This window comes from Anastrepha obliqua, chromosome 4 (genome assembly GCF_027943255.1).
Source record: "Anastrepha obliqua isolate idAnaObli1 chromosome 4, idAnaObli1_1.0, whole genome shotgun sequence".
In the NCBI taxonomy this organism is placed as follows: Eukaryota; Metazoa; Arthropoda; class Insecta; order Diptera; family Tephritidae; genus Anastrepha; species Anastrepha obliqua.
In genome coordinates, this window is record NC_072895.1 from 67,310,759 (window position 1) to 67,323,346 (window position 12,588).

At 36.6% G+C, this 12,588-nt stretch overlaps 1 protein-coding gene across 1 annotated transcript in view; it reads right to left on the reverse strand.

The window, feature by feature from the left end:
• Positions 1–3,590: 3,590 nt before the first annotated feature.
• The window catches only part of LOC129245772 (protein sax-3), a 223,264-nt gene continuing 214,266 nt past the window's right edge, over positions 3,591–12,588 (reverse strand). The window contains exons 19-22 of the mRNA XM_054884152.1: positions 12,299–12,533; positions 5,201–5,375; positions 4,751–5,068; positions 3,591–4,616 (exon numbers count right to left, since the gene is read on the reverse strand). Of these exons, the coding sequence (XP_054740127.1) occupies positions 3,941–4,616; positions 4,751–5,068; positions 5,201–5,375; positions 12,299–12,533 (1,404 nt within the window). The 3' untranslated portion in view covers positions 3,591–3,940. The remainder of the gene's footprint in view (positions 4,617–4,750; positions 5,069–5,200; positions 5,376–12,298; positions 12,534–12,588) is intronic.

A 12,588-nucleotide genomic window follows, 5' to 3' on the forward strand; every position in this document is an offset into this window, starting at 1 on the left:
CGGCAGATACTTTTTTATGAGGTACTTTTACATGGCAGAAATACACTCGAAGGTTTGCCGTTGCCTGCCGAGAAAAAACTTTTTCTTAATTTTGTTATTTCACCGAGATTCGAACCTATGTTCTCTCTAAACTCCGAAAGGTAGTCGGCTACGGCGGCCGTCAATATATAGCATATTAGAGTACTAAAATGCACTCCGTAAATATGTATCATAATATTTCTGTAGTAGCGGGTAGTTTACAGTAATATTCGTTCTACAAAAGTGATATATTCACTGACACCTGTGTACAATTTTTTGTTAATATTAGAATTCGCTGATGAATAAAATGCATGATTGTGCTAAATTTTGTTTGCGGAAAGAAATTAATGTACCAAAAGTATTGGAAATATTGCACTTTATGTTAGAAAAAATGCTTGAAGTTGTTCAAATAATTCAAAAGAGGTACTAAGATAAAATTGAAGCCGAAACTTGTTTTGAAAGGGCTACCATCACATTCAACTGTTAAGCAACACATAAGGGAAATCAAAAACTTGTTGCACAACACTCTTGAATAAAAAAGTAGAAATCTCGCTGATAATATTAATTTTCCAACTGCAACACTCTAAGCTATTTCAAAAGATGCTTTATGCCTGAAAATAATGGAATCTTATTAGGTGCCAAAATCGCTCCACTTATCAGAAAATCGCCAGCTCATTGACTGCGCTAGACCTTCGAGAGCATTTCGCTAAAAATTGGGTGTTTTTGACATCTATTCAGGGAACCCTTTTTTCGTTCCTTAGTGCCTGTACTTGCCTGGCTCGGCACGTAGTGATTTATGGTGGTGTTAGGAGAAATTACACTGTATATTTTATTAGTGGAGGGATGTACCCTAAAAATAATATAATAGATTAGATTAGATTTGAAAAAATAAATGAAGGTTTGAAAAGTGACAAGAAGTTTACGTTTGAGACATTTTAACCCAATATTCTTACCTCTTATTTAAAAAAAAAATTATTATGTAGGGTCGATGGAAGGTTAAAATATTTGACAGTTATGAGCCCCGAAAAATTTCGGTAAGGATTTTCTCACCATTAATATTTTTCTCGCACTATTAAGCCTATCGTACTCACTATCATCTCCAATGCATTATATTATAATACCACGCAACAGTAAAAATTATTCAGGAAAAATTTAATGCACATGAAACTATAGAATTCATATAGTAATTTGTCTAATCAGTTTTTCATTTCCTCATTTCCTGTCTTCGAAGCGTCGAGATATTGTTTAGCTTCTCCACTATGAAATAAAGTATTGTAGTATCCAAAGAATCTCTATTCACCGAGGCAAAAAAGTAATCAAAAATTTATTTAATAAGTGGTTGCACCCCCTCTCGTTGGATGTACATATTAATACCATGGTTAAAATAATTTACTGAAAATTTGGTACTTCGAAATATTAAAGTCATTTAAGAAATTAAATTGATGAGAAAGTGTGAAACTAAGTATGCGGCATTATTACATAAAATCTCTGTGTTTCCATATACAATTTTTCTTGGATAACAAATTTGGTACAAAAATAAATACAAATTTATAAAAACACGCCACATTGCCCTTACAGTCCAAAAATTTCTGAAAAAAATAAAAAAAATAAGTTTCTCTTCGCTTTCCTTTTTTGGAGTCCCGTACGAGTGTTAAAAACTAGGTGAGTTCAAAAATTTCGTTTAAAATCTAGTCACGGAAGTGCACACATTTGGGTTTTTAGGTTGAAAATTTCCACGGCATCATGGTCTCAAATTAGTTATTAGCGCTTTAATGTAATGAATTAAAATCTGTGGATACTTAAAACAGCCTTTATAATACTTGTACATCGTCTGCACTGCTTAAGATTTATTAGCACAAATCGAAGCAGGTTACTAAATCCTCAGAAATAGCACACTCACGTATTTTGCTCACTAACCACCCTCAAATATATCCAATACAGTATACAGTATACCATTCATTTGTCACTTCGATTCAGTAATTTATTGGGACATAAACTTCGCTTTTAAGCGTCCATTGCCAGAGATTTATGCTCCACTATGATGGATTATCGCAGAACTTCTTGCAGCCATTCGAAGCAAAAGAGAGAGAGAGGAGTGAGACCATTTTTCAGCAGCAACAGCCAGTTCCCGAAGTGGCATGCTACTCACTGCCAATTGCAAGTCGCATATTAAGCAATTGAAAAATTTTGCTTTTGAATACCTACGAAAAGTATATAGAGCCTAATGCGAAGCTACTGTGAGTTTGTATGTATTTATGTCGCTTTATAAATATACTTCCATGCTGCCACACACTGTGCACGGTACAATTTACTCGGAACACGAAGCAGCGGTAGGCAGCGCGAATTTGTTTAATGTTATAATTTATTTGCTTATTTGTTTGTGTATACACATTTGAGACTACTTGCATTCCAAAGAAAATTATGTTGAATTGTGGCAAGGAGTCGCTGCTGAAAGGTAGCCATTTTTAAATCTGACGCGTTGGTATGCAAAAGGAAACACTTTGGCGCTTGAGGGACAGTGAACGAGTCATAAGTTGCCTATAGTTTGTTGTTGTAAATGCTCTGTTTCGCTTGTGCGCAACTAAATTGCTTTGGTGACGCTCTGCTGGCTGACAAAATGTGTGGCAGTCACGCGAAAAGCGAAGTTAGAGACAAAAAAGAATTTGCAAATGGAAGACTGGGCGGAGAGAATTACTTGGCTAACTTAGCTGGTTACTGCGATTTACGCGAATTATCTTCAAGCAAAGGTATTTGAAATTGCAATATTTTAGAAATTTTCGAAAATAGCCGCAAATAAGTTGTGATATAGCAGCTAAACATGTTGCACTTGCGTGATGCGCCTGTTTATATGCTAAAGAAAATTAATGCCATTAGAAAATAGAAAAATGTGAGTTTGTCTGTCAGTCAGCAGACGAGCTATTCCATGTTAAGTGGTCCAATTTTTTTTGGCATTGTCATCATTTCTTCTAAAAATTGTTTTATTCGTGGGCTTGAGTATAAGAATTAAACTGAAAAATATTGCAAAAAAAATATTGTATAATATAATTTTGAGATCAATATTGAACATTTTACTAAACAGCTTTTTAAAGTGAAATACTTGCGATTCTTTTTAACATTTTTATAAATTTTTTTTTTTAAGTTTTTGGAACAAAATTACTTTACTAAACAAATATTAGTGGAAATATTATATTTTTCTGCTCAAAATTTGTGACAATTTTTTTTTTCGTTTTTGAATTTTTTTTTTTATTCTATTTTACCCAAAAAATTAAAAATAAAATTTAAAGCTTCAAACAGAACCGATTATATTTCACTATACCAAGATTTTCATCACTGTAAAAAAATTATTAACTTTTTTCAACATTTTTTCAAATCTACGAATAAACCAATTTTTAGAAGCAGTGACGACAATGTCGAAAAAGCTTGGATCTCTTGACATGGAATAGCTCAGGTAGCAAAATGCTGCTTTAAAGTCTTCCTTTGTTTTGTTGTTCTTATTTTTGTTCAGTTTTTTCTTGTTTTTGTATTAATTTTAGTTTCTGTTTTTATTTTCATGTTTGTTTTCGCCTGTGCTTCATGCAACCTTTGCCATTGTTAGCCGTCATGAGCCTCATGGCCGCGCTTACAATACATATACACAACCATTACCTTGCATGCGTATGTACATTCGTAATTGCGCCTTGTTAAAATCGTATACTTAACCTACACATGCATACAAACTACAAATACTTAACTAGCTACACTACTACATAGTCAATACGCATAGCTTAACTCATACAACTTACATAGACTACTCACAAATTAGCGCCGCACCGATGCTGCCGCTGCCGTTACCGTTGCCGCCTTCGGCATACTCGTACATAGGCAGCTGCACCGTCGGCAGCCACTAAAAGTACATGACCACATCGCTCACACCGGCCGCATATCAATTGCCCGGCTGCGTCACTAGTTTACCAGCAGCTACAATGCCACCAGCGCCGCCCCCCAAGTGCGCGCTGCTTGGCGGCATGCCTGGTTCGCCTGCCTCCGCGTACAGACAGGAGCCTTCGCTGCACGAACAGGTGTCACCTTCGCGCGAACTGCTGCAACAGTCGCTGCAATTGCGATGATCGCCGAGCACCTCGTAACCGCAAGATGAGCTGCCGCCTAGTGTGCTGGTATTGCCATTGCCGCCGCCGCCGCTGCCCTTCAACATATGTTCGCGCTCCGCCGTTTCATTGATGTCTGCGTAACCACTATTGCTATTGCCGCCGCCGCCTAGCTTTTGACAACGATAATTGCCTTTGCCGCCCTCTTGGCTACTCTCCGAGCGCATTGTGTCGTTGCCGTTGCCCGCGTGCGCCGCCGCTGCAGCATGCGTATGATGCTGATGCGCGTGCATGTGCTGATGGTGCTGCTGATGGGTGTGGCCATGGTTGTGCGTATGCGTGTGCGAGTGTGAGTGCCGTGAATGGTCGGAACACTCTGAGGAACATTGATAGATGGGGTTGGCTCCACCTGCGTTAGGTGGCAAATGCGCCTGTAGTGGTTGATACCAACCTTCACCAGGTGGTGGCAATGGTTGGAGCGGTGAGGCAAGCGCATCACAGCTATTGCAGGCGCTGTAAGCAAAGAGAAGATAGTGAATGTGAATTCAGTGTGTAGAGTTGAAAGATATTTTGTTGTTGTTCAATGTATTACAACAATAAAGTAATAAAGTAATTGAAATGCTGCAATGCGCACCACGCACACTTACCGGCCATTGGAACAACGGGAATTATGTGTGCCCGATGGCTGATATTCGCTCATTGCATGCCTTGGCGCAGGATAGTGGATATGTATGTTTCGCGGCGGTAATTGTGCGGTGCCCGCGGCGCCGGGTGGAAAGTATGGCGGTAGTGGTGGTGGATGTTGGCCGGTCGGTGTAATTTGGTAGCGATTCTGTGTGCTGCCGACACAAGGCAAAGGATTGTTGTAGTAATTCTCCGATGGCCTCGAGGCAACACATTGTGGTGCCACCCCCCACGTCGAAAAACCGCCCGAAGAGCTGCTATGTATGGAAGAGTTCAAAGCACTGACGGCGGGGAAGAAAAAAGTGAACGATTTTTATTTAATTAAAATTAAATTATGGTAGAGCTAAGCACAAATTAATCAACAAAGGCTGCCAGCTACAATGGTTGAGAAAATCACAAAATTTGTCGCTTACCTCTGATGCGTTGATACACCTGAACCGCCGCTCTTGGAGCTTTTACGTGACGATTGTGGTGAGCCAGGCGCATATATGACGCCTCCGGCGCCAGTGCCGCCACCGCTGCAACCGCTGGGTAGTGGTGGTGGGTGCTCAGGTGGTGGTGGCAAGAATTCTGACCAATTAAATTGTTCTGTTATTTTAGGTTTTTGTTTCGAGATTTCATAGCGTTTTAGGATAATCACAATAGCACAACAACAACAATGCACATAAAGTATGTAGATATATTGTAGAGCATAAAGTAATTGTTGAGGAGCCGGAAGTTGGAAGTAACATGAAATTGTAGACAACATTGAGGATTGAGGTTAATATTTAGTTTAAAAATATATTACGCTCTTTTCAATAATGTATTCTTGTAAACAGAATAAAGCAAAAAAAGGAATATTAAAAATAAGTTCATTTAAATATTAAGAAATACTAAAACAAAAATATTAAAGTACGCTGCTAAGGTCCTGGAAATAAACAAATTTACAACAATCCAATCTATGGCTTAGTCCAATATGTAGTTCAATAGTGCATATATGTATACGGAGCGGCTTACCACGCCCTCAATCTTAGTAAAGCTCAGGCCGAATTTCGTAAGGCCACCAGTGGTTTCTTCATCGTGCTAACTGGCGCCAGTTGGACAAGCTAAGTTCTACAATATTATGCCACCTTCGAACGGTATGAAGAGAAATATGTTCGGATATTTCCCATTCCATGCCGAGAGGCGATGGCTAACAGCAACAACTATTTTTCTCAGAGTGGCGAGCACGAGCACTTCCAAAGGGTCGTCATGCACCAACCCATTCGACTACGACGACCGCCTGTCAATTAAACTAAAAAAAATTGGCGTTTCTTCTCACTTCACTCATAATCTGGCACCAAGCGATTACCATCATCTTAGCTATTTCTAAAATTTTCTTCATGGTACAAAACCGTCTGCAAGCGAGTCGAATGAAAATGAACTGATAAAATTGTTTACGAAAAAGTATGAGGAGCCTTCAATTGTGGAAATAGATCATTTCAGTTCATCCGAGACTTTGTTGACAATTCTTCTACAAATTGTTTATTTTGTAGGCTTGAGCATAAAATGAAATATACTGGAAAATTTTAAAAACAAATTGCATAACTTTGAGTTTTACTCTGTGTTGAAAATTATGGTATTTATTTAACATTTTGAAAATTTTTGTGTTAATAAAAAATAAACTTTTTAAACACATTTTTTTGACATAAAAATTATATTGTTTGTCAAAAACTTTTATTTTTGTAATTTTTTTAAATGAAGAGACTTTCGTTTATTTTATTTATTAAAAGCTGACACTATGCTCGGTAACCTCTGCAAGTTTCAGAATGAGTTCCCCATAACTTGTCGAGTTACATTCACATTTGTACAGCAAATCAGTAAAAAAATACGGCTCTAGAGAAACGATAACACACATACTGGCGCAACATGCATCAAAATTGACACAAAAATTTTTCTTTTTAATAAATTTCTTAAATTTCGCCCCGAAAAAATAAAAACGTAAAAAAAGTATAAGTGATACAAATTTTAAAAAGAACGGAAAGTATTTAATTTTTAAAAATTCTATACCAAAATACCAACATTGAATAAATCTCGAAATTATTAGGTTATTTTAAAAACTTGTTCAGTTTACGAAAATGTCAAAATATTTGGATCACCTGTCATGGAATCGGTTTATCGCAAAACTTCCTTCAAAATAAGCAAAATTTATTAAACAAAGTAGAAGATAATAAATCAAATAATTCTAACTATTTTGTATTAGATTCACCGATGAAATAAAAAAATAATATGCTATTTTTTTCCAGATAATTTTTTTTTTTTATTTATCACCTTCCTAAAAAACAGAAATATCATGAAAAAATATAATAAATATCACTTTTTCATAACCAAGTACGTTCAATTTATGCAAATCTAAATTAATAAAATATGTAGACCGGATGCCACCAAACGTTTGAAGAAATCACTGTTCTGCCTGCAGCAAATTGAAATAAAAAGTGGCATTCAAGTACTTAGTACTACTGAGTGTAGATTACTAATGCCGCATTACCGCAATTTATCAACTGCAAATCTAGAGCAACTTAACTGCTGCGGCAAAGCAGAAAACTGCCGTCGGCTGGCAGTCTAAGTATTTATTTCCTATCTACACTACGTGTAAATTCGAGTATATGCCCGCATGCCACACATACCGCACATAAGGCAGCGCCAAGTTACTTATCTAACACTTGGAAAGAGGAAATACTTCAAAGGCCAAATGGGGAAAGAAATGAACATAAAGGAAATAGGAGGCAAGAGAAGTTTTGCCGCAAGTAATTGAATTTTTAATTTTGCAAATACGAGAAATGCCAACTTAGCGAAGGATAAACTGAACAAATCACACAAGAAATAATAATGGCAGGCAGTACGAGCAGCAGAAGAAAGAATATACAGGAAAAAAATTAAAGTCCAACAAAGCTGTGTGACAGAGCCGGCAGTTCAGATCCTTGCTGCAGGGGTTGAAATTACAATGCAATCAGATGAATGGATGAATGAAAAGTGGCGGTCCCCCACTTGAACAGCTGTCAATAGCAATCAGCAGTAATACTCGTACCAGGCTGCCTGCTGGCAAACGTATTGCAGAGGAATAGTAAAGTGAAATACAAGTACATTTCTATGTGTGCATGTATTGTATATACGTATGTATGTATGTATGTAGAAACAAATGAACTGAAATGCAAGCAAAGTCAAAATGAAAGGAAAAAAATATTCACCATTGGCGAAATAAAGGATATCAAGGATATCAGATGAAAAACCTAAAAAATGTCGAAATCTCTTTAAGCAAATCTAATCGAGTGCGAAAACAAAAGCAATTTTACGAAGCCAATGGCAGGCTATGAATATTGTGATAGCGAACAAAAAAACAAAAAATAAATAAAAAAAATTAAAATAAAAATAAAAAAAGGATAATTGAAAGCAGACACGTTACTGGCAGTTGAAAATAAAATAAAGCGCAAATTGATAGCAAATCTTTTGCTAAATCGGATAAAAATCACACACAATCATGCGCACATGCATATATGGGACAGTAGACGAGCCTGTGTATGTGTAACTTACAGGGAAATAAAAGGATATCAATGACAAGGACGAAATGAAAGCTTCCAAATGTAACGGGAACTTAGTGGCAGTAAAGCTAGATTTCTTTTCATGTTTTTTGGTATTTTTTCAAAAAAGAAACTTACTCGTATCTGTGCAAATACAAAATTCCTGCAGGAAAAAGTCAAAGTAGTGGATCCCATTTCTGGTTCATACCTAGTGCGATTTTGCCAACTGTGAACCATTTTAATCGCGAGTGGCAAAGAAGACATAAAATGACCTTCTTTCTGACACTCAAGAGGCATTTTAGACAAAACAAAAATATTAGACCTTAACCAGCTTCACCCAGTTTCCTAACTTTTGAAATTATAACGGTTGGTTTACGAGTACATAGTGGTTTCATTTTAAAAATAAAAAAAGAGCAAACATATATTTGTTTTCGGAATATTATTGACCAAACATTCCCATTACTTTACACGACTTTATTCAAGTGATTGCCTCGGCTGACTTCGCAGTAGCGCATTCTGTTAACCTAGTTTTCCAAAACCTTGATGACGTTCTCTGACTTAATCTCGTGAATGGTTTGCGAATAACGCCTTAAGAAACTGAATCGCGAATGAATTATTCGCATAACATCGATTCCTCATGGCACCCCATAAAAAACAATTTAACGTCGTCAAATCGCAAATGGTTTCAGGCACTTGCTGTGCGACTTCCAGTGATTATTCAAGGTCTTTTTGGATTCGCTATGAGCCTTAACTGAGTCATGCCTACAAACCTTCTATAACTCGTTAGCTCGAATAGGCTGTTCCTAGGTGGCCGCCCTAGGTGAATGGGTTGGTGTGTGACTTGCATTCTGAAGGGATCAGTTTCAAATCTCCGGGCATGAAACGTCAAATGATAGAAAAGGGTTTTCTAATAATGGTCGCCCCTCAGCAGGCATTAGCAAACCTCCGAGTATATTTTCGCCGTGAAAAAGATCGGCATACAAAACTTTGTGAACTACATAAATATGTTTGTGAGCTGTCTAGCTTACACAACTCCGACAGATGACTTTTCCTTCACAAGAGCGTAGCGTGATCAGCAGAGAAAAAGGTTAATAACGATGAGTCAAATTCCATCGTTGAGTGTGACTTATTACACAGGCCAAATAATCTAAATTCCGAAAAGTCTCTCGGAAAATTATATTCTAATTCTTTGATGGCGGTAGCTGAAATTCATTTAGCTGAAATTAATTTAGCTGAACTTCTTTATTTTCACATTTTTTCTATAATTTAAGTGAATGAATTATGATCTTAAAAATGAAATACTAATATTTGAGCAAAATACAAGAAATTTAAAGGGAACCAATTTTAACCATAGTATTTCTTTTTTTTAATTTTGAAATTTAATTATTTTATTTTATAAAAGTATAGCTCATTGTCTAACATAAATTATATAAATCCAATTTTCAAATTTTATAAAAACTTAATTTCTCGAACTTTCCATCAGAATTCCACCGCTTTTAATTGGAATCTCTAGCTATGAAGTTCTGTTTTTATAATTTTTTTCCTTGCATTTTCTACACCAAAAAAAAAAACGCAAATATCGTCCAAAAATCTTTCTAAAATTTCTAATTAAAACCTGTGGAATTGCGATGAAAAGCTTGTGAACTTTTCTTGATTTTTGCACAAATTTTTAAAATTAGATTTACTTGGTTATTGTTTACATTGATTTATAATTTTATACAAAAACCAAAATTTATATTGAAAAAAAAAAACAAAAAAAAAATCTCTTAATGTGATATCATTTTGTCGCAGGGTGTAAGTCCTTAAAATACATTTAAAAAATTCTGAATTACATTTGGTATATCTGGAAGCATAATTTAGGCCCTCTGAAGTATATTTAGCAGATTTTGAAATACATATGTATGTCCGCATATAGAATAAATTCCGAAGTTTACGCGACTTTTCAGAAGAAAATTTAACACATTTTGAAATACACTTAAATTATTTTAAGTACTTTTAAAACATTTTGTGGTATAGCCGACTGTCCTGAAGCGCATTCGAAAGCGTCCAAAGGACTACTGAACATTTTTAGTTCTATACTAATAAAATGCAGCAGCACAAAAGTGGCACTACATTGGACATATACATATATATATTGGGTAGTCGAAAAAGTCTTTTCGTATTTTGTCAATAGATGTCGTTGGAGTCATCTATCTCCAGTGGTACCAATCACATTGTATCATATCATATGGTGTTAGAAAGGTGACATTTTAAGCTTCATTTAACAAAAAAAAAATTAAATTCGGAGAAGTTGAAAAATAGCTATAGCTGTTCAAAAATGAGTGAAAATAATGAAAAAATTCGCTATATTTTGAAATTTTTGTATAAAAAAGGGAAGAATGCCACGCAAGCCACCAATGAAATTTGTGCAGTTTACGGAGACGATGCTGTATCAGTTTGTGTAGCACAACAATGGTTCGCTCGCTTCCGTTCTGGAAATTTCGATGTGAAAGATGCACCTCGCTCCGGTCGATCTATCGTTGAAAAAGTCGATGAAATTATGGAAAAGATTGACCAGGACCGTCACATAAACTGCCATGACATCGCCAAGGCAGTAAACATTCATCATCAAACGGTTTTGAACCATTTAAAAAGGCTGGTTACAAAAAGAAGCTCGATGTTTGAGTACCACATGAATTGTCTGTGAAAAATTTAATGGACCGAATTAATATCTGCGATTCTTTGCTGAAACGAAATGAAATCGAACCATTTCTGAAGCGAATGGTAACAGGAGACGAAAAGTGGATCAAATACGACAATAATGTGCGAAAAAGATCATGGTGCAAGGGTGGTGAAGCTCAACAAATGGTCGCAAAGCCAGGATTGACGCCTCGCCATAGCATAACCGTGTTTGGTGGGATTGGAAAGGAATCATCCACTATGAGTTGCTCCAGCCTGCTCGAACGATTGATTCTACACTTTACTGTCAACAACTGATGAGATTGAAGCAAGCAATCAAAAAAAAAAAACGGCCAGAACTGATCAGCAGAAAGGCGTCGTCATCTATCAGGACAACTCTAGGCCTGGGAGAGCTTGGCTGGGAAGTTTTGATGCATCCACCATATAACCCTGACCTTGCACCATCGGACTACCATTTGTTTCGGTCAATGCAGAACTCCCTTAATGGAGTAAAGTTGGCATCAAGAGAAGCCTGTGAAAATTACTTGTCGCAGTTTTTCGCCGAGAAACCACAAAAGTTTTACACTGATGGAATAATGTCTCTAGAAGAAAAATGGCAAAAGGTGGTCCACCAAAATGGTACATATTTGGTTTAATAAAGTTCATTACAAATATAAAAAAAAATGAGTTGAAGTTTGATTAGAAATACGCAAAGACTTTTTCGACTACCCAATATATAATTATACCCTTTTTGGGTGTTTGGCCGAGCTCCTCCTCCTATTTGTGGTGTGCGTTTTGATGTTGTTCCACAAATGGAGGGACCTACAGTTTCAAGCCGACTCCGAACGGCAGATATTTTTATGAGAAGCATGGACATCCTCAACCTAAATTCTCCAGCTGCTTATATGGAACACGAATATGAATTTGGCGTGGTTTAGAATTAGGCCACATCGGTACTACTACATTTTCCTGCAGGGTAAGCCTTTTCGTACGTATGCCCTACATTTATTTCTCTATATATCTATATTTATGCAAATAGCAAAATGCAAAAGAAAATCTCAAAACTAAAAGAGAAAAACAGTAAAAGCCAAAATCATTTAGAATGACAAAAAACGCAAAGCAGCACCAAATGTAAAATGCAAAAACACTTTAGTGAGTAACGCCATCAACACTTAAATCGACAGGATTATGACAAGACAACATATAAACATAATCAAAATGTATTTAATAAAAGAAATAAACTCAAAGTAAAAATGAGAAATAATCACACAAAAAACAATCAGTTAAAATATTTACTTTTCTGCACATTGCACTCACCTGGCGGATATGGATGATAGTTGTGTTTGCCACTGCTTGCAGGTGGCATACCAGGCGCCGTAGCGCCGCCGCTAATACCGCCTCCCCCACACTGTGGTGTATTGCCATCTGAGTTGGGCGAATGTGTGCCCGAATCCTGATCGGTGCTCGATGAGGAAGTTTTTATGCAGGTAGTCTCTGTCGAAGAAGCCCCAACAATCATTGTTGTAGCATATGGCGTTGGATTTTCAGGACTCTAAGTAGCGGAAAGAGCAGCAAAGAGGACAAATTAAAAGAAGTACAGGCAAACT